This window comes from Sinocyclocheilus anshuiensis, unplaced genomic scaffold (assembly GCF_001515605.1).
Source record: "Sinocyclocheilus anshuiensis isolate Anshui unplaced genomic scaffold, SAMN03320099.WGS_v1.1 scaffold874, whole genome shotgun sequence".
NCBI lineage: Eukaryota > Metazoa > Chordata > Actinopteri > Cypriniformes > Cyprinidae > Sinocyclocheilus > Sinocyclocheilus anshuiensis.
Window position 1 is genome coordinate 394,619 of NW_015538065.1, and position 22,563 is coordinate 417,181.

General features: G+C 35.9%; 1 protein-coding gene across 1 annotated transcript in view; it reads left to right on the forward strand.

Annotated features, from left to right (window-relative positions):
* LOC107683509 (focadhesin) overlaps positions 1-22,319 on the forward strand; it is a 61,082-nt gene extending 38,763 nt beyond the window's left edge. Inside the window, exons 18-44 of the mRNA XM_016479565.1 lie at positions 2,568-2,651; positions 2,744-2,873; positions 4,415-4,603; positions 4,777-4,898; positions 5,441-5,533; positions 5,643-5,731; positions 7,578-7,619; positions 7,988-8,096; positions 8,428-8,544; positions 9,559-9,797; positions 9,921-10,010; positions 10,112-10,262; positions 11,268-11,387; positions 12,588-12,710; positions 13,093-13,170; positions 14,954-15,025; positions 15,149-15,251; positions 15,870-15,950; positions 16,031-16,159; positions 16,263-16,378; positions 17,427-17,687; positions 17,773-17,862; positions 18,901-19,078; positions 20,050-20,147; positions 20,373-20,624; positions 21,496-21,571; positions 21,727-22,319. Of these exons, the coding sequence (XP_016335051.1) occupies positions 2,568-2,651; positions 2,744-2,873; positions 4,415-4,603; positions 4,777-4,898; positions 5,441-5,533; positions 5,643-5,731; positions 7,578-7,619; positions 7,988-8,096; positions 8,428-8,544; positions 9,559-9,797; positions 9,921-10,010; positions 10,112-10,262; positions 11,268-11,387; positions 12,588-12,710; positions 13,093-13,170; positions 14,954-15,025; positions 15,149-15,251; positions 15,870-15,950; positions 16,031-16,159; positions 16,263-16,378; positions 17,427-17,687; positions 17,773-17,862; positions 18,901-19,078; positions 20,050-20,147; positions 20,373-20,624; positions 21,496-21,571; positions 21,727-21,800 (3,306 nt within the window). The 3' untranslated portion in view covers positions 21,801-22,319. The remainder of the gene's footprint in view (positions 1-2,567; positions 2,652-2,743; positions 2,874-4,414; positions 4,604-4,776; positions 4,899-5,440; positions 5,534-5,642; positions 5,732-7,577; positions 7,620-7,987; positions 8,097-8,427; positions 8,545-9,558; positions 9,798-9,920; positions 10,011-10,111; positions 10,263-11,267; positions 11,388-12,587; positions 12,711-13,092; positions 13,171-14,953; positions 15,026-15,148; positions 15,252-15,869; positions 15,951-16,030; positions 16,160-16,262; positions 16,379-17,426; positions 17,688-17,772; positions 17,863-18,900; positions 19,079-20,049; positions 20,148-20,372; positions 20,625-21,495; positions 21,572-21,726) is intronic.
* The last annotated feature ends 244 nt before the right edge of the window (positions 22,320-22,563 follow it).

Below are 22,563 nucleotides of genomic sequence, written 5' to 3' on the forward strand. Positions count from 1 at the left end.
TTATTATTATTATTATTATTATTATTATTATTATTATTATTACTACTACTACTACTACTACTAGTATGGTTCAGTACTGTTTTTTTAATAAAGCATTATTTTAGTTTTTGTTCAGTATCCATTTTAAAAACTATCGGTTAATTAATCGGTATCGGCCAGTGTGGTCCAACCTAGCTATCGGTATCGGCAAAATCCACTATCGGTCGACCTCTACTGTATATTCCACATGGGATGGGACACTAGGCTACCACTGTAACCATTTACCATCAAGGGTTTAATTTCAAAGATTTCCTGAACAGTTACATTCATTCACACTTTTCCCGTATGCCGTACATATTGTTCCAGGCCATACCAGCATGGAGGAGACATGCTGGCCGCCATCACCGACACGCTGATGCAGTTCTCCAGGAAGGATCAGGCCACTCCTGCTGCTCTGGCACTGCAGGGCTTACAGGAGCTCTGTAGAGCTGAGGTCAGTCTTTGTATCCCTGTGAAGAGGTTCACACTGGCTATCAGAAATGTGAAAGTGAAGATGAAAATGTATTTTTATTTCCAAAACTATTTGTATTGTTTTGATTGGGTAGACCAGTGCCACTCTGGTCCTTATGTGCCCTCCTGCCTCAAGAGGCAAATTATAATAATTTCAGGGCTCAACAGGATTTTTAATTCGTTGGGAAATGATTTTAGATTTGTTTTCATTATCCCTAACATTAAAAAAGTAATGTTTATAATAAATAAAAAATGTTTTATTTCGTTATTTTAATTATAATTTTTTATTATATTGTTTTTGTTATATTTATTTATTTATTTTCTATTATTTACAAAATATGTTTATTATGATTAATTTTGTAGTCCATTTTAACCTGTTAGATAATTATCTGACCTATTCAAAAAGTTGCAAGTCATAAAAATGGATACACATGATCAAAAAAATTTAAGATCCTGTATAGTAATACAGAACATACCATTCAAAAGTTTGGGGCAAATACAAAGTCTCTCATGCTCACCAATAACTAATTTCATCAACATGCAGACTATGGAATATTATTACAATTAAAAATAACTGTTTTCTATTTGAATATACTTTATTCCTGTGATGACTAAGCTGATCATTCTTAAAACATTTTCATGATCATTCAGAAATCATTTTAATATGCTGATTTGATGCTCAAGAAACATTTCTCATTATTATCAGTGTTGAAAACAGATGTGCTAATTAATGTTTTTGTGGAAACTGCAATACATTTTTTCAGGATTCTTTGATGAATTTAAAGTTCAAAATAACAGCATTTACTTGAAATAGAAAACTTTTGTAACAATGTAAATGTCTTCACTGTCACTTTTGATCGGTATTAATTTCTTTAAAAAAATCATACTGACTCCAAACTTTTGAACAGTAGTGCACTTTTAATACAGTATTTCAATTCTCTTACACTAGCCAGTGGGCCATTCTTACTGTTGCTCTGCATTTGAATATTCTTCTCATCCGTTTTCTGTTCAGGTAGTTGATATCGTCTCCACATGGAAGGCACTCTCTCCTAAGCTGTGCTGTGACACCAGACCCCTGGTCCTAAAGGCCACAGCTGAACTTCTGGCATTAGTGCCTGCTTTAAATGTCAAAACTGAAGAATATGAGGCACGAGAACACCAACCACTGTTTCTGATTGTTAGATGTGTGCTATTTTGTAGCGGTGTCTGAATTCGTAGTTAAAAGCATGATTTATTTCTCTCCACATTTCATCCGGTACAAATTACTTTAGGTCTTATGTCCTTTTCCTTCCAGAAATTCAGAAACGAGGCAGTCTGTGTTTTATGGGGCTATGCTCTTAGTCAGGTGAGCACTGACATTTTCAAATGGTAATGAGCAATAGGGATGGTCAGGGTGGCTGACTAGTCACCCAACAAATGTTTCTAATGAAAAGTGCCATTTTATGTATCTGCAATTTATTTTGTTATTTTTCTAGCAGTTATGAGTAAACAGTAATATTTAAAGCTTTTTGGCTTCATCAGGACCCAGAGGTTGCAAGCCAAGGTTATAAAGCTCTCTCTGAGTACTCTGAACCATCTCACAACATCCTACACTTACCAGAGCAGGTGAGAACATTTGCTAAATATCCTCACATTATTTCTGTTTACCTTCTGGCATTAGTACCTGCTTTAAACGTCAAAACTGAAGAATATGAGGCACGAGACCAGCAACCCCTGTTTCTGATTGCTAGATGTGTGCTATTTTGGAGCGGTGTCTGAATTCATAGTTAAAAGCATGATTTATTTCTCTCCACATTTCATAACTGGGACAGATTACTTCAGGTCTTGTGTCCTTTTCCTTACAGAAATTCAGAAACGAGGCAGTCTGTGTTTTATGGAGCTACGCACTTAGTCAGGTGAGCGCTGACATTTTCAAATGGTAATGAACGGTAGGGATGGGCAGGATAATTGACTAGTCACCCAACAACTGTTTCTAATGAATAGTCATTGCACCATTTTATGTATCTGCAATTTATTTAGTTATTTTTCTACCAGTTATGAGTAAACAGTAATATTTAAAGCTTTATTGGCTTCATCAGGACCCAGAGGTTGCGAGCCAGGGTTTTAAAGCTATCTCGGAGTACCCTGAACGATCTCACACCATCCCACACTTGCCAGAGCAGGTGAGAACATATGCTAAATATCCTCACATTATTTCTGCTTACCTTTATATATATACTGTGTATCTGTAATGGTGATATGATCTTGCTAACAGGCCAGACCCGTACCAAAGCAGCCTGAAGAAGAGGATGAAGGGAAGGAAAATGAGAAGGATGAAGATATTTCAGTACCAGGGGCGTCATATGTGAAGCTAGTTTGTCTCACACCACAATCCGTTTTACCAGGTATGATTATAAGATTATGGTGACTAACAGACTGATTTTTTTGAACAAACTCTTTTAAATATAGTTTGACTTGCATTTACAGTTATTTGAACCACAAAACTTTCATTTTAACTAATTCATCTGAATACTTTGTAAGGTGTAGATGACACAAACATGAAAATTCTGTCAGCTTTTAGTCACCCTCATGTTGTTCCAAACCTGTATGACTTTTGTTTTTCTGTGGAACACAAAAAAAAGATATTTTGAAGAATGCTGGTAACCAAACTGTTTCGGTTCCCATTGAGTCCCATTATATTTTTAAACCATACAGTTGAAATCAGTGGGAACAGAAACTGTTTGGTTACCAACATTCTTCAAAATATCGTCTTTTGTATTCCACAGAAGAAATTAAGGCTCAGAACAGTGTGAGGGTGAGTATATAATGACAGAGTTTTAATTTTTGGGTGAACTATCCCTTTAATACATCACATTTTGACTCAATTTGTGCGTTATTTTACAATTTGTGCATTTTTGTATAATTTCTTTTCCTTCTCAAAAACCCACATTGAATAAACACTATTTGATTCTTGTTTCATGTAAGACAATTATGTGTACAACTTTTATCAACTGTTATCATCGAATACTGTTATTTTATTCAAATTGATTGGTTATTCAATTATTAAATTTCAGTGTAGTCTTTGTATGAACTTATATGTGACCCTGGACCACAAAACCAGTCATAAGGGTCAATTTTTTCGAAATTGAGATTTACACATCATCTGAACGCCGAATCCAGCGACTTAAGACTGGTTTTGTGCTCCAGGGTCGCATATTAGGAGGTATTCATTAATCTCTTTGCACACAAACTCTCCGGTCATAAAAACCTGGAAATATCAGGGTAAAATGGATTTTTGTTTAAAAAAAAAAATCATAAAAATAAAAAATGTACAAGACATGGCAATGTACTATTTGTGAGCAAATTATGATATATGACAATAATATATGAATATTATTGTTATAGGAGTCAGTTCTTACCTGTGAATGAATTGAATCAGTCTGAATAACTGATGTATTTGGTGGTGTCATAGAGATCTATACCATTATTAATGAATGCTAATTGGGTTGTTTACTTAATACTTAACCTACCTGTTTTGCTTATTCATTATATAACATTATATGAGGGATACATTCACTGTTATCTGGTTAGATAACAAGCCAGCTGGTTGCATTTTTACAGTGGCAGAAGAAATAAACTGGGACAGATTTTGTGTACTGAAATTTTACTTATTATAGACCCAAGGTGTGATCGTTTCACAGTTACTGTTATTTAATTGTAGCTTATTTTCATAATTTTACCAAGGTAATGTATTCGAAATACCTGGATGAATAAAACTTGAGGCTGTGTGGTTCAGTGTAATGTACTGCAAACTGCAACATAGCAAACCCACAACAAAGACTACAATGCCATAATAAATTACACAATATGGAATATATTATAGACTTGTATTGTTTATCCTTTAACAAAAACCTACTTAATTCATGAGTTTTGTCTTCTAATGCAGCCCTTGAGACCTTCCTAACAGCTCTAGTCAGGCAGGAGATGAACCAAATGCCCCGTGGCGTGTACCATTCAGCTCTGAGTGGAGGAAATTTGCGCTCTGACCAGGGAAAAACTGTATCTGGGATTCCTTCTTTTATGCTGAAAACTTATGAGAAGAACAAGCAGCCGGGTCTAAAACCTGGCTTAGCAGGTACATATACTGTACAAGAGTCATTTAGCTTTGTAGTGAGGGTAATAAAAAAACATTTGGAAATTGTTATAGCTAATGCATATTTGTCACAACTGAAGTAGAAATTCTGTATTTGTCCAGTTAAATGTTTCAAATAAACATATAGTTTGTGGGTTTTGATTGGTGTGTTTCAGCTGGGCTTTTACTCTGTTATGACCTTCCTGTTCAAACTGACAAAGATGGACGTCCAATCACCCGCTTCCTTGTCAGCAGAGGGCGGAGTTATCAACAAATGTTAGCCACCCTTATTCATGAGGTACCTTCCAGCACACACTTATTTGGGTGAAACTTAAAGACTTTAATCATATTTAAATTTAAATTACATTTTACCCCAAAATGAGAAGAGAAATGTATGTATTATTAATGAATGATAATATACTGTATATATCTATATCTATATATATTAGTGCTGTCAAATTATTATTCGCGATTAATCGCATCCAAAATAAACGTTTTTGTTTACATAGTATATGTGTGTGTGTACTGTATATTTATTATGTATATATAAATACACACGTCTTAGATCTTTGAGTTCAGCTCATGAAAAATGGGGGCAAAAACAAAAGTGTTGCGTTTATAATTTTGTTCAGTGTATATATAGAGAGAGAGAGAGATTATATTATTCTTTTCATTAGTTAAACACATTTAATGCGTTCTGATTAGTTTTTCTGTCATTGGTGATTTACATTAGATTCAAAATTCAGTATTCAGATAAATTTCTCATAATTGTGAATATATGAATACTTCACAATTTAAATAATTTTTCATGGTCACTTTTTTCCAATATTTTCCTCTCAGGTGAACATCCAGCCTTCTGAATGGCATCGCTCTCTGCTCTTGCCCCAGGCCTGGCGGGGCTTCATGAGCCGGGCTTACCATGCAGCTCTCCAGGTGATTCTGTGGGATTTTTAAACCCCCAAATCAGATGTATAAGAAGAAGACTAGCTTTATAATCAAGATCATAAATCGTGAGATTAAATTAGATGTAATAATTGTCCAGGGTCGAAAGGCAGAGCTGGAGATGCTACAGAAACAGGGTAAAGAGAGCCCGGAGGAACTGCAATACAAACAGCACTATGCCTGGCTCTGGTAAGATTCACACATCCAGGTTTGTGTTAAAATTGCAAATGAAACATAAGTTGCAACAGAGCTTTTCTTCCAAATTTTGAAATACATACGAGTAAAATGGGTAATCGAAAAAAGAAAATAAATGTAGGGTACTTCTATATCCATCCTTGGATGGAGACATATCGATTGAATGTGAGATTTCAGTCAATTGTAATAATTAAACGATTGGAGAAGTCACCAGATAGTAATCTGTAATTTCACTGGTAGATCAAATTGTGATAATTTATTAAGAATTAGAGTACAAGGTGAAAAAAGAAATAGAAAATATATTTTCTTATGAATGCCTTTATGAATGCAATGACATTTGCACACTCCTGAAAAGGTTTTAACACAGTAAGAGCAGATATAGTTTAAAGTTTGAATAAAAATGTATCCTATATAGATTCACCATGACATAAGCTGGCATTGTTTTAAGAAACAAACAAAAAATGCACTTTGCTTACATATATATATTACATGTAGATTTCTTTAAAAGGCTAATAGATGCAAATAAAGCTATAAATGTAAAAAGTTGCTCAGTATGTACGTTGATTCTCCCTAAATAGTTCAGATGAACCCCTAAGACTCACAGACGTCATAGCTGGCAATAAACAGCTTCTTGTAATGCTTTATATTTCATTGTTTTTAGCGCAAAAAGCTTAGCACTTTCAGAAACTGTCAAGATGAATGCTGCGCTATAATGAAAGCCTCTAAAGACTGAAGTGTAATTGGAGCTTTGCACCATAGGGAGGAATGTGAAGGTATTATTTTATACATCTTGCTTGTGTCAAACCATCCAGAGCCGTTGAATTGTGATTGCTCTGGCCTTTCAGCTGCTTTGAAAAGCCTTTGAATGGAGACTGACATTTCAAAGACACGTACAAATGCATGCACATCACCATTGCACAAATTCATATAATCTTTCAATGTAAATCTGTTGGCATGTATAGGCTGTTATTGTTCACACGGTCTCTCGCCATAATATGCCCTATCGCATAACCATGCAGTCTGGCAGAACACCATAACTCAACCCACAGGACGCCGTTTTGATGGCCTGTCAGCCCATGAGTGATTGATGGGATAATATGTTCAGATGGCAGCCAGAATTTCATTCCCCATGGCATCACGAATTCTCGTTTGTTCCGCAGTCTTTGTGTAATACAGTTATTCCTCTCCTGGGAGCTCAGGGCAGTCCGTATGTGGTCACGTGCCCTGAAGCATGCTGGGAGGGTTGGATGGTATGAGACCACTGGGATTGTAGGGTTACAGCTTTTGCCCCCGCAGAAAGAGATGCGAGGAAATGAGCTAGACGTGTCTGATTCCAAAAATGTGAGACTGCTAGAGAAAAATGATTCTGTTATGCTTTTCTCTAATTTAAAGACATTTTATAAACACATCAGTTTGAGGGAAAAATACAATACTTGTATTTATACTTGAAAAATACTTGTTAGCTCCATTAGTTTTTGTAAAACCTGAAGATCATGCGATCCTTCATGATTTGAGAATGATTCAAGACAGTCTTGTTTTTCAGTGAAAGCAAGAACATCTGACCTTTTAAAATTTGAATTGAATTGCAATTTTTCTGTCATTAAGATTCATTACTTGAAATGTTTCAAAATCATCCAGCATTTCCATGTTTAAATTGGATGAATCCCAGATTTTCAATATGGTCTCAGACTTTTGGGAGCCCTTGTACTGTACGTAGCCGTGCGAATGGTACCTGAGCTCTTAAATCATTGCCTGAGGAGATGAAAGCTCTTCTTGTCAGTCTGTGGAGCACTTTAAATCATATCTCTCTCTTTCATTCTCTCTCTCTCTCTTTCCTCAGGGTCAGAGACCAACTGACTGATGTGGTCAAATCTGCCGCCAAGTGAGTTACTAAAGCTGCTGATATTCTTTGTTTTGTTCTATTTTTCTTTGTGTTTTTTCCTCCCACAAGCATCTTTTCAAAGCTAAAAGTCTAAACTATTGATTTTTTTCTTTTCTAAATGTTTTATTATTAAACAGAGGACTTCATATTCAGAATCTGCAGTTTGCTTTTGTTCACTGTAGTCTCTTAGGAAAGCATTTTTCAGTGCTTTATCGATTAAATGTAAGCTTATAATTACTCGACTAACATTTTCAGGCTTGCTTTCAGCATCGATGATTGTAATCATTCAGCGTTGCTGCAGCATTGTTCTGTTTAAAATCAGCCTGTATGCAGATTCATGTTTTATCATTTTGTCTCCAATATGACAGAGATAGTCCGGTTGTTCAAGGTAATTCTATCTTGGCATTAAGTGGCCTGGCTGTCGTCTTAACCAGATATGAGAGCAACCTTCCTACACAGTCTGAAAGTGGACTTGAGGTGAGATGCAGCTTTATCCATGGCTAGTTGCGTAAAATGTTTAGACTATAGACTTAAAAGGTAGCCACCTAATTTTTTTCTGCAAGACTGGTCATAACTTTTTAAAGTCAGTTACATAAAAATGTAGACCAGTCTAATTTGAATCCAAAAAGACTGATTACCATTTTTTGTTAGTCAAACTAGACACAATCTTAAAATAGTGACTATGTTTATGTATCTGGCCCCCAGAGCAGTTACTTTTTCTGTTTTCCGACTGCCTATCATTTCCTGGCTTTCTTTCTTTCCTTTTCAAGGGAAAACTTTCCAATAAACTGTCATTTTCTATTCGTAGGTGGGTCCGGACATCCTTCCCACAGTTCACTGGCTGTCAATGGTGATTGACACGCTGCTCAGCATTGTTAGCAGTAACAGTAACCCTAAAGGACAAGTCTTCCCATGGTTCATTCATGTGAGTTGTAACTCCCTTGAGTGGGGTTTTTGAGAAATTATTTAATTTTAGAGACTGTATCCATTTGGTTCCAGTAGTGGTATACACTGCACCTTATTTGAAACCTATTAAATATTTTGTTTTATTAAAGTATATGCTCTGAAGTCTATAATACTGCACCTTTCTCACTTTTCAACAAGTAGTAATGCCATATTGGTAACATATTTCAATTGATTAACATTAATGCATCATTAACTAACATTTTTACAGCATTTATTAATATAAGTTAATGTTATTCTATGAATATACTAATGTTTATTGTTAATTCATGTACGTTTAAAATATATTAATGTTGACACCTTGAAATGTATTAGTGTATATGTAGAGGCTAACATTAACCTACAAAAGTATTGTTCATTTTTTATTTATGATGCCGACACTACTGTTCAAAAGCCTGGAGTACTATTTGTTTAAATAAATGAATACTTACATTCCGCAAGAACACATTAAAGTGATCAAAAGTGAAAATAAAGACATTTATAATGTTACAAAATATTTCAAATAAATTATGCTCCTTTGATCTTGTTCATCAAAAGAATCCTGAAAAATGCATCAGTTTCCAAAAATACATAAGCAGCAAAACTGTTTTCAACATTGATGATAATAAAATAAAATAAAATAAAATATTATCAGTATATTATATTAGATGTCTGAAGTATCATGTGGCACTGAAGACAGGAGTAATTCAGCTTTGCTATTATAAGATTAAAATATTTTAAAAGAGAAATTGGCTATTTTAAGCTGTAAACATATTTCACAATACATGTTTTTTACTATATTTTTGATCAAATAAATGCAGCTTTGATGAGCATAAAACATCTTTTAGACAATCTTACCAACCCCAGACTTGATTAGTAGTGTAATTCATGAACTAATCATTAACTAAAATGAAACCTTATAAGCGCATATTGATTTCCACCCCCCCTGTATTATCGCGCAAATGTGACATCATTTTATTTGTCTCACACTTTTTAGCGCTCCTACTCCGGTGAGAACACAGCGAGTGTGATCGCGCGCTCCTGTGCTGCTCTGGGTCTGGCGTTGTTGGTGCCAGTGCTGGTGACCTCGCGCAGAGAGAACGTTCCCGCTATCCTGGGCACTCTAGCGGCGGGACTGCCAGGATTGCCCACCGCAGACGAATCTCAGGCACTGCAGTTTCACAGCGGCCTGGCTCTGGGCATGTTTCTAGCGTGGCTGCATGACGAGGGAGTCAGGTGTGTGCTGAGTGATACCATAACTTCAGTCTGCCCATAAAACAGAACTTCAGCTTATCACCAGACAATTTTAATAGCTATATCATGTTTGATGAATGTTTACTTGTTTTTTGTTTACTGCAGTGATATATCTGGGCAGTCAGTGGCAGAGCTGCTGATGAAGCATCTGGAACGACTGGAAGATTGTTGCTTTAATCCCAATCTGGAGTATAAGTTAGTCTGTCTAATCATTTGTATCTGTCTACAGTATAGTCCTCATTCCCCCTGTACACTAATAGACTCTTAAATATTTATTTGCTCTTTGTCTCTCTCAGTGCTGGTTGTGTGTTAGGTGTTGGGTTGGTACTCGGTTCTCTCAGTAGCAGTAGTCAGTCTGAGCGGGACCGTGTGCATGTGTCTCTCACGCTGGACAGACTCTTGCAGACCCTGCAGGACAGCAGCAATATGAGCCGCATGCTGCAGGAGGTAAAACCATATTGTCTGGTGATGTTTGGAATCTTTAGTGGAGAAATGGCTTGATATTTTGCCTCTTCTACTGTACATTTGCTCAGAGTTTCCCAAAATGGGGATCACAAAATCCTGGTGGTTCATGAGGGAACTGCAGGGGGTAATAATAATAATGACTAAAATCATACAAATATTAAATTAAAATAAATGAATAATAATAATAAGCATTAAAATAAAAGCAATCAAAATAAAATGCTTATTTAAAAAAAAAAGAAAGTTTTATGATGCGTTTTTTTGTTTTACCTGCATGTCACGTGGCCATTAATCAGTATCAGTGAACCGCGAACATGCAAATGTGACGCTGGAGCACAAAACCAGTCTTAAGTCGCTGGGGTATATTTGTAGCAATAGCTAAAAATACATTGTATGGGTCAAAATTATTGGTTTTTCTTTTATGCCCAAAATCATTAGGATATTGAGTAAAGATCATGTTCCATTAAGATATTTTGTACATTTCCTACTGTAAATATATTAAAACTTAATTTTTGATTAGTAATATGCATTGCTAAGAACTTAATTTGGACAACGTTAAAGGCGATTTTCTCAATATTTAGATTTTTTTGCACCCTCAGATTCCAGATTTTCAAATAGTTGTATCTCGGCCAAATATTGTCCCATCCTAACAAACCATACATCAATGGAAAGCTTATTTACTCAGAAAAACTGACCCTTATGACTGGTTTTGTGGTCCAGGGTCACAAATGTGTTGAAAATATTAATATAAAAACTTAAAATCTCGAATATGAAGTATTATGGAAATGAAAATATTCTTGGCTGATGAAAAATGTGTGGGAATTCCTGCTTAAGCTGAACAATGTTTATAAATTGACATTGAATTTTTCTTTTCATGCAGTGAAAGCACAACATTTTTTTCCATTACTTGCTGCTTAAAAACTTGTAGTGGCAGTCATTTTTGTGCATCTGAACATTTCTTGTGTTTTTATGTGTTCTGTCGGGTGTCAGGTTTTGGCCTATTCTGTGGCATGTGTTGGAGTTTCAGCATTTAGCGCAGGCATTATTGAGGCCAGTAAGGCAGAGGAAAGCATGAACACGCTTCGCACCCTCACAGAGGAAAGCCAACAGGTGAGAACTGAAATTGACTGCTATAAGAAGAATCATACACTAAGATAAAGCTAATTAAAAATACTTTTATGGTTAAATTATTAGCTACTAAGCTTGATCTTAGAAGTAAGTGTGGTTTTGTATTTTGTAAGATATTTCTGATGTGTTTTTCAAGTCAAGTCAAGTCTGCTTTATTGTCAATTCTTCCACATGTACAGCACATACACACAGAGAATTGAAATTGTGTTACTCTCAGACCCTTGGTGCATACAGATAACACTAACAGTAGAACATAAATACAGATATACAGATTAAGTATAAAATACAAATCCCCTGCCACAGGCTCCGAGTGTCTCTGCTGTCGCTGAAATGATGGGCTATCCTCCTGGAGTACTGTCTTTTTGCCTCTCTGATGCCGCGGGAAAGGTTGGCCCTAGCTGTCTTCAGGCCCACCTCATCTCCAGCTCTGAAGGCAGCGTTCCGCGTCTTCAGGAGTCTGTAGACCTCCCCTGTTAGCCACGGCTTCTGGTTGGCCCGGACAGTGATGGTCTTTGTGACTGTTACATCATCAGTGCACTTGGTGATGTAGGCAGTGACAGTCTCTGAGTACTCCTGGAGGTCTGTGGTGTTATTTTATGTTGCAGCTTGCTTAAACATATTCCAGTCAGTGGTGTTAAAACAGTCTTGAAGAGCCTCTGACGACCCTTCCGGCCACACTTGTATCAGTTTGTGAACTGGTTTGGTGACTTTAACGAGCGGTCTGTATGCAGGCATTAGCAAAACAGTGATGTGGTCTGAGGCACCGAGGTGGGGGAGGGGGAGGGCCTTGTAAGCTCCTCTCTGTGTGGTGTAAACAAAGTCCAGAGTGTTGTTTCCCCGTGTTGGAAAGTCTATGTGTTGGTGTATTTTTGGGAACACACTCTTTAAGTCTGCGTGGTTGAAATCCCCAGCCAAGATGAGAAAAGCATCAGGGTGGGCTGTCTGCTGCTCACTGATGTGCTGGTACAGTTCATTCAGTGCCTCGCTCCTGTTGCTGTTGTTGGAGCTGGGAGGGATGTATACAGCAACGAGCAGTATGGCTGTATATTCCCTCGGTAGATAGAACGGCCGGCACTTAATAATCATAAACTCCACCAGGGGTGAGCAGTGACTGATTTGTGCATGACTGATTAAAAACTAAATATTTGAGTCACACTTTATGGCATTTATTTGTGTTTTTAGACACCGGGCTTTGCTTTGGCATTGGGACTGACAGTGTTTGGACTCTCTTCTTTTGGTCATGGTAAAGCAGTGGACATCCAACCTCGTCTGCTGGCTGCCTGGACCAAGATACTGCTGGCAGAGGTGATGTGGTTCAAAATGTATTGTTATTTCCATATGTTAAACATATTTTAACCTCATGTATGCTTTTAAAGCATGCTCATCATCATTTTATGTAGGACAACCACTTTATTTTCCATACCAATGCTGCTTTGGTTAAAAAAATATGTCAGTGGAAAGTGGAAGAAACAGTGGACTTTTTAGTTTATCTTCCTAACTAGTAAGAAACAGTGTGTTGTTGTGCCACAGTAAGTGAACTATGGATCAGGATCTGATCTAAGGTACAAGTCCAGTTAAGTCTTTCTCTTCCCAATGTCTTAGTGCTGATCTAGAAAGCTCAGGCATCAACACTAGATCTCAGCTTTCATGAGGGAGACACTAAACCGTAATTTTTTCCTTTCTCCAGGGTTGTCCCACAATGCAGAGGCTGTCTGCCCTCAACGGACTGATTGCATTAGTGGGATCGGAGATGGCTCTCATTCAGGTAATTTAATGTGTAATTGGTGCTTGTGTCAAGCCTTGTGTTGTATTTGTACCTGGCAGGATGCTAGACACAGTTCCAGTTTAAAATATACATGTTGGCATTCAGTACCTTCAGTGCAAGACTTGAAAATAACACTCTAGCAGTGTAATAAATCTTGCTTCCTACAGCTAGCTTTTTTTTTTTTTCGATCCTAGTGAATGTTAAATATCACAAAACATCACTTTCTTGTATATTACCCTACATTAAGTCCATTATCGTATGTTGAGGTGCCATTAGTGATAGCAGTTAAATGCCAGTCTCATATGGGCACTGCCCTTTTCACCCACACCTGTGCCAGGCTGCTCTTTGTGTGGCAAATTACACTCCTCCATGCCCACCCACTTACAGACACTTATACACACACACACACACACACAGCAAAAGCTGTCTCGCCTTTTTAAATGCAAATGCCACCATACTTGGAAGGTAGCCAGGAAATGTCACCATAGTAACGGTGGGACTTGACAGCGGTCTGCAAGGATTTTCTCTCAGTGTGAATCAGAGCCTTGTGAATGTCTCAGATTACTCTGCCGCCCCACAGATGTGTTAATGTGTCTTTAAGCGACTTAAAGTCACTGAATAAACACTTTAAAGCACATTTCGGCGCATTGAAACGCCCTCGTCAGTTGATTCGTTCTTGAATTCAAATCTTGAATGCAGCTCATTTAGCTGGCGACTGTTCCTTTCAGATCGAAACTTGCTTAAATCCCCCCCCAACCAACAAGATTTTAAAAACCGATTGTTCTCTTTTTAGTTCAGCTCTGTTTAGTAACTTTGTGAAAGTACAGGTAAGCAAGTAGATCTCAGCAACTATGTAACCTACATACTGTAAAAGTTAACTGCTGAGGAAAGGTGATTGTAGGCTTGAATATAGTAGTAACAGTTGCTGGCCACATGAGGGTACTGTAGGGTCAAAATAATCCAGAATGAGAATACTAAATGTCAAAACAAATGAATCCTTTCTGACTTTTTGGATTTATGTCATTTGTAATTTTGCTCACTAAACAATGGAGAGTACTACTTTTCATTAGTGAAAGCAAAATTAGTAGGTTTACAACTTGTCTTGAAGCTGAATTTTTACATGTTTAATGGTTAAATAGATTATTAAAATAGATTAGATTATAAATAAAATAGATTATTTAAGAGCATCATAATAAGTATTTTATATGCTTAAACAGTAATGTAAACAGAATTGTTGGTAAGATTTTTTGTTTTGTTTTTTTGTCTCTTACGCTCACCAAGGCTGCATTTATTTCATCAAAAATACAGTAAAAACTGTGATATTGTAAAATATAATTAAAATTCAATAGGTCATCTTAATATGCTGATTTGCTGTTCAAGTAACATTTCCTATTATTATTATCGGTGTTTAATGCTTAATTTTGTGTGGAAACCATAATACTTTTTCAGGATTCTTTGATGAATATCAGAAGAACAGCATTTATCTGAAATGATTTTCTATTACATTATAAATGTCTTTACTGTCACTTTTGATCAATTTAATGCATGTTTTCGGAATAAAAGTATTGTTAAAAAAAATAGCGTGGTGTTGTTAAATGATTGTAAAACACTTTTAATTCATGCATCTGTTTTATTTGTTGAACTGTCCCCCCGATGGAAAACACCAACCCTGACTACTGACCTCCAGTTAATTTGAGCTTGACACCCCTACCATATATTCAGAGGCTTTTACTGTGTCCTAGAACCCTATGACCTTCAGGAAGTGTGTTTTTATCTCCATTAGCTGAAGAGTGAATCAGAGGAGTCCTCACAAAAGCGGGGCAGACTGAACGAGGTCATCCGAGCCATTACACAGGTTAGAAATCATGCATTTCAAATACATCAAAAATAAAGTTACAAATATATACGGGAAGTAAAACAATGGTTTGAAGTAAGTTATTTTATTTTTTCTTGCACTCATTCCCATCCTCCACACTAGATCATCACCTTTTCGGGAACAATAGGTCTGCAGTCTAATGGAGCATGTCTGCTTGGACACCTGCATCTGGCTCACATGTCCAGCAGCCACAGCCGAACCGCAGGTGAGATTCAAAATATCCTGTCTTCTGTCTTTTTTGTTGTTGATAATAATAGTAATAATAATTAAATAATTAAAATTAAATAATATATAAATACATGTATGTTAATTTTACGTTAATTATTATTGATGTTAATAATAATAAATCTAAAATTCAAAATTTTAAAGTCTTTTTATTTGAAGAAAATGTATATTAATATCAAAAAAATAAAAAACAAAAATAATGTAAAAAATGTAAATGAATATTTTAAAATAATAGAACAATTAATATTATGTTTGTTGCTGATGTAGTTGTTATTGATAATAATTATTTCATCATAAATGTTTTTAAATAAAAGTAATAATAATAAATAATAACATTAATAATTACATCATAACCTTTCATACCATTAAAAATATATTAAAATAATAAGAATTGTTGTTAATAATAATAATAATGACATTTTATAAAACAAATAAAATATATATTATTAATTTTATTGTTACTATTACTACTAAAAATAATATTAATAATAAAAAAAAAATAAAACTTAAATAATATATAAATTAGTGATACTGTGCGAATGGTCATTCACCAGTGAAGAAGACCAATCAAACATACTTTTTCATCCCACTTTAACAGTTCCTCAGGACTTTGGGTATCTCCCAGAGAAAAGTGTCATCCGAGCTTCAGTAGACTTCATCACTGAAGCAGGAAGGAAAGGTAACACACTATCTAAAGCTAATATCTCATATCTAATAAAAAGTGATTCCATTGCTTACTGATGTTGTGATTCTGTACAGGACCTGAGTTCACTCCTCCACGTCTAGTGAAGACGGTGCTGGCCGCTTTAGGGATGGTCGGTGGAAGCTTCCAGTATCCTCCCGTCAACTGGAGCGCCATCCTCTCTCCGCTGATGAGACTCGGCTTTGGTGAGCTTCCTGTTCTTCATCATCATCGCTAGTGTTCTGCAGATAATACCCTATTGTGTCATTTCTGAGGATGTATGATGTTGAAGTCCTGTGCCTGTCATAGGTGAGGAGGTGCAGCATCACTGTTTAGCGTTAGCTGCCAGTCAGGCCCAGTCTTCCCAGAGTGCCTCACTTTTCCTCGGCATCTGGCTTGTGCCTCCCCTGGTTCACAGCCTGAGTGTGGGTATTTCTTTCTCTCTGTGTATAAAACATGTCTCTGTCACACAGATCTGTCTCTTTGGTGTCTTCATACAGACATGTTGATGTTGTAATGCTGGCTTTTCACTGGTTGCGTTTTGTATGCTGTCTAGTTTTTATTTTGCTTTAATTCCTGTTGTATATTTCCTGTGCAGCACTTTGGTTTTTAACATCTGTTATGTTTAAATGTGCTCTATAAATCAATAAACTAAACTAAATAAGATATTTTAGTATTTAACCATTTACTTGTCACTGTCGCTTTTTGGTATTGAACTTTTTCACACAAGTTGCACCTTTTGAGCTGGACCAGTAAGAAATCACCTAACACCCACCCAGAATACCACAGTAAATCAAATGTCGTTTTAATCGAATTTCATTTTCCATTACAATTATGGCTTCCAGCAATTATGAAAATGAAGTAATCAACTGATTATTGTTCAAAGCAATATAGTTTTGTCATGTTTTATACTGTATGTTGAATAAATGTTCAGTAGTTTTCAGAAAGTTGTGGAAGTACACTACTACAGATGATTTTTAGCTATTTTTTTTATTGAAATATGGATAGATAGATAGATAGATAGATAGATAGATAGATAGAATGTATTTTATTTATCAATTTTTTCACATTTATTTTATTTATTTGTTTTGTTTTTCTGTTCAATTATATTTAGTTCAAGGAAGTCCACTGTTACAAAGACAACTTAAAAAAAGTTCAATAAAATGAATGATTAATGGTATTAAATATTGTGATCTCAATATTGAGCAAAATAATTATTATTTTTGCAATCATTTTCTTTAGAAAATTCCTAAATCTAATTTTGACTAATTTGTTAGACATTATCCCTTTTGAAAGCTTTGAAATGTTACTTTCAGAGACGCTTAAAAGTAAAGTAGCAATTAGAAGCTAATTATCTCATTGTGTTATCATCTGTGAGAAGTTCATCATGGCTTTCTGGCTTCAAAATGTCGTACTGTTTTGTAATGTTCTCTCAGTCTGCTCTGATTGTCTTAATTTTCTCAACATCCACAGATACGCACTAGGGTTTCTCTCTACGAGTGCCTGAGCTCCTGGATGAAGCACGTGGCTGAAGACAAACTGCAGGTGTATGTGGACAGTCTGGCAGTCCAGCAGTTTGTGCCTGACACACGTCCTCAGCGCCTGCCCCTGTGCCTGTCCATCCTGCACGGCCTGGCCAAAGCCATGGCGGTCCCCAACCCGCCACAAAACTGCTGGACCGCCCTGTGCTCCACCACTGAAAAGATCTATAACCTCTTACCTGATAATATACCGGTATTATAATCAAACATGTTGACTAAGAACTCAACATTTAGCCAGTTCTGCTGCTGTCCAGTGATATTTTTGTGTCGTTCTGTAGGCTGGTGAGGTGGACCTGTATGAAGCCACGTGTTCATGTCTGTCTGAACTGAGCGACACTGAGATAGACCGCATAGTCAAAGTCACTGAGGTATAAATGTTCGTGATTTATAGCTTTATAAATCTGATTGTGTTGAAATGTTTCATCATGATATGTAGTCATACTATTTCGCTTCAGGGTAATGAACCCATTTACTCACTTTCAAGCACAAGACGCATAAAAAGGCAAAAAAAAGATTAATAATAACTGAGGGATGACTGAATATACAAATGAAATGCCTGCTGTTTTTCGTTAACATGTAAATAGTAAATTTAACTATGAATTGCTGATGCATTTGTATATATTGTATAATTGCTTTTATTTGTATATCTTCATGAAATGTATTTTTTTTTTTATCTTAATCTTTCTTCATGAAGATGCCTTCTGGTCTGTCCCTAACCATGTGCTTCCATCTTCTTCTTGTATTAGCAAATATGCCTGCTTTAAAAAAAAATTGAGTGCATATAATATTTAAAGTTGTTTTCCCAGATCAGTCATTTATGATATATTATGTGTATATATGTAATGGATGCACCCACTATGGACATTATTATTGGATCCATTATTGCAGTTTTATATATTTAATACTGTTGTTACGCTAGGAGCTAGTTCTATTAGCAGCACTTAGTTTAGATGTTCTGGCATCAGCAAAGTCTTTCATTAATTCATTTCCATTATTACACAATTCTGCCTCCAGGCAACATTTCTTAAAAGGATCCCGAAATATTTTTTTGTTTTTCTAAATTTGTTGTTAGTTTTAGTAATGAGGCTCATTTTATGCAAGAAAATTGAGTCCATTTTGTTTCTCTTCAAATATAATGCATGCATAATTGTTTGCAGTGATGAATAGTTACGCTTTCATCCATGGAAGGTTTTCTTCTCCTTTCATGATAATTAATGATAATCATAATTCATGGCAAGAGCACAGGACAGCTTCCACTGTTTTGTAATTTATCATGTAATGTAACAACCATTCCAGAGCAATTTACAAGTTAAATGACTTGCTCAAAAGTGCACTGACAGTGGCTAGAGACATTAAATCAACAGAACCCCAACACAGTTCTCCCCGTTTTTGTGCTCCCTCTACAGGCTAATGTTGAAAAAACAGCGTTCGTCCTATCCTACCTGACCTCTAAAGGCAGAGTCCCTCTGCTCGGACTCAATGATGTCATCAGTACCATCCTCCAGGTGGGGATTAAGAAACGAATCAGCTGGCTTCTCCTGCAGGCCCTCCACCAATCACGGTTCACTTCTAGTCCCAATACAGGTATGTTAATAATACTAATATATATACTAGTAAAATGTTATTGGGAAAAGGTGCACTACTGTTCAAAAGTTTGGGAAATTAATACTTTCATTCACCAAGAACATATTAAATTGGTCAAAAGTTACAGTACAGATTTTATTACAATTATATTTTAAATATATGCTGTTGTTTTTACTTTATTCATCAATCCTAAAAAAATCTATCACTGTTTCCACAAAAATATTAAGCAGCTCAAGCGTTTTCAACATTGATTATAATAAGGAATGTTTCTTAAGCAGCAAATCATCATTAGAATGATTTCTGAAGGATCACGTGACACTGAAGACTGGAGTAATGATCCTGAACATTCAGCTTTGCATCACACGAATAAATTACATTTGAAAACATATTAAAATAGAAAACAGGTACTTTAAATTGTAATAATATTACTGTTTTTTTACTATATATTTGATCAAATAAATGCCTAAAAAACATCTTACCCTAAATGTTTCAATTGGTAGTGTATATACTTTTATACTATACTACTATAATTAAAACCATTAAAAACATTTTCATTACTTGAAATAAAATAACCATTAACTGATAAATATATATATATATATGTATACACATACACACACACATTTCAGCTAGTTGCCAATGCAACATTTCTCATTTTAATTTAGCTTAACTTGATGTACTAAAAAACTAAAACTGAAATAAAAATATGAAAAATTATAAACATAACAATTACAAAAACATACAACAAAATTGAACTGAAAATGGAAAATATAAAAAGCTTGTTCAAAATATGAATAAAAAAATATTATAGTATCTCAAAAATGCTAAAATAACACTGATTCTTATGTTACAAAGTTACAAGCCACTGCCTGTGTTTTCCATTTCCAATAACCATTTTAAGTGCCCCCTTTTTGATGAACTTGAATCATGTTATGCTGATTCAGAAAGCACAATGTTTTGTTTGTTTTCAGTGGTCTCTAAACGAATGGAGTGGCTTTTGGAGTTAATGGGCCACATCCGAAATGTAGCATACGGATCTCCTTCTGTTAAATGTGTCAATCTTATAGAGGTATGTCTGCAGAATCTGTTGTTTTTGATTTATTGGCTCTGGTTTCTTTTAGGTAGATTTGCCTCTCTAAAGAGCAGTCACTGCCATCTGCACCAAGTGTTTTTGGTTGCCTTGCTGTAGGCCTAATGATATAAACAGTTCTTTTCTCTATAAAACACAGCAGCAGGAAGTAAGATACTACCCGTTCACTGACTTAAAAACATAATGTCCATCATCACTTCGCAGGGCACAGACTTCCTCCTCGGTGTGTTTGCTGCAGCAGTGGTGTCTTGGGCTGACCATTGCACCCCGCTTCTCGTTGGCATCAGGGCCCAGTGGTTTCCCTGGCAACAGTCCTCTCGGACAACAGAACTGTCCCATGACCTCTATGTCAACCCTGATGCCACTGAGCTGTCGCTCGCCTCATGCCTACTTGGAATCCCATACAGCATAAAGCAACTACTCGCCAAAGAGCCGTGGAAGTCCCAGTCGCAGAAGGTATGGCATCTTTTAACTCCCGTTTTACTATTTAAATATGTGTAGTTCTGCTGTTGTTTTTAAGGTGTTCATGTCCATTGCACAAATCGTGTGGATTGAGTTCAAATTTAAATTCAAATAGCTTTATTGGCATGACAAAAATACATTTTGTATTGCCAAAGCATTAAGACAACAAAGAAAATGGTTTAGAACATCTGAACATTTATTTATATATTATAACTAATATGTAATAGATAACTAATATGGAAATGTCATATGTACACATTGAGTTACACACCAAATTGCAATACTTACGATCTCTAAGAATCTGCACACTATCCATAGTAATTAAAAACAGAGTTAATATTTTCCTGTCTATCTACACTACTTTTTCAAAAGTTTGGGGCCGGTGAAATAAAAACAAATAAAAAAAATGTATTATTGTTTTTGAAACAAGTCTGCTATGTTCACCAAGGTTGCATTTATTTATTATTCAAAAATACAGTAAAAAAATTAACATAGTGAAATATTATTGCACTTCTTCAATTCTTTTGATGTTCTATTTAAATATATTTTAAAATGTCATTTATTCCTGTGATGGCAAAGCTGAATTTTCAGCATCAATACTCCAGTCTTCAGTGTCACATGATCCTTCAGAAATCATTCTAACATGATCAATGTTGAAAACAGTAGTACTGCTAAATATTTTTGTGGAAACTGATAAAAAAAATTTTTTGGGAATTCCTTGAATAGAAAGTTCAAAAGAACAACATTTATATGAATTTACTGTCATTTTTGATCAAGTTAACGCTTCCTTTATAAATAAAAGTACTAATTCCTTTAAAAAAACAAAAGCGTATCAACCCCAATCTTTCTTTCTTCATGCCTTCAGTTCATCGACTGGCTCTTCAGTATTACAGAAGGTCCTAAACTAGGTTTCTCTGAGACTGCCTTACTAACAGCCAAAGGTGAGACACTTAGTTTTAGTCAAATTATTATTTCATATCAGTCTTTAATTTGTGTTTTAAAAATGTGTTGATAACAAGAAGCAAAGGATTGTTACGTGATTTACAGTACACATGGAATCTCTCATTTGACTCATTTGTATCTCGTTCCGTCTTAGCGACGCTAATGGCTCTGAGATCCAGCTCTGAGTTCAAGAAGAAGGGTGTATGGACCCGGGCGTATGGCTGGTGATCCCACTGAAAGCTCTGTCCCACCAAGGACACCATTTGTTTACATGCATATTCAGAGTAGCATCTACATAACAAAGCACATGCTTCCTAGGTCACAAACTCTAGTGGTAAACCCGTCTGTTACAAATCAGAATGAACGCTGACATGTTTAATAGATTGAAAGTAGGTATACCATAGTATTCGATAACAAAAAAGAACAAAAAAAGCGCATAAAAATGGCTTCAGAAGGCATCATGTTATTTTCCACTTTCACGCAGTGCATGTAAAATGTATTGACCAATTGCCTGTGACCAATTAAGTATGTAAAATAAATACACCTGTGCCACACCAAGTATGTTTTTCTGCTCACAAGAAGCTTGCGCTGTTTGCATAAATTTGCTCTTAATAAATACTTCAAATCCAGCTTAAGCTGATTTGAAACTTTCCCATCAGACAAGCTGATATACAATGCAGAGGGACTGGTGCTGACACGATTCTGTAGCTGACTCTTCAGGAGGAGACGGTCCTGGCGCTTGCTGGACACTCTGTGACGTCCTGAAGACTTCTTCACTGCAGCCGAACCTCTCTCCTTGAAGTTCTTGATGATCCGGTAAATGGTTCTTTCATGTGCAATGTTCTTTGTAGCATTTTCCTTGCATGTGAGGCCATTTTGATGCAAATCGATGATGGCTACACGTGTTTCTTTGGACGTAGCCATTGCTAACAAGAACACAATGATTGGAAGCGCTTCTTCCCTCCTTTTATAGCAATCAGTCTGCTCTTAC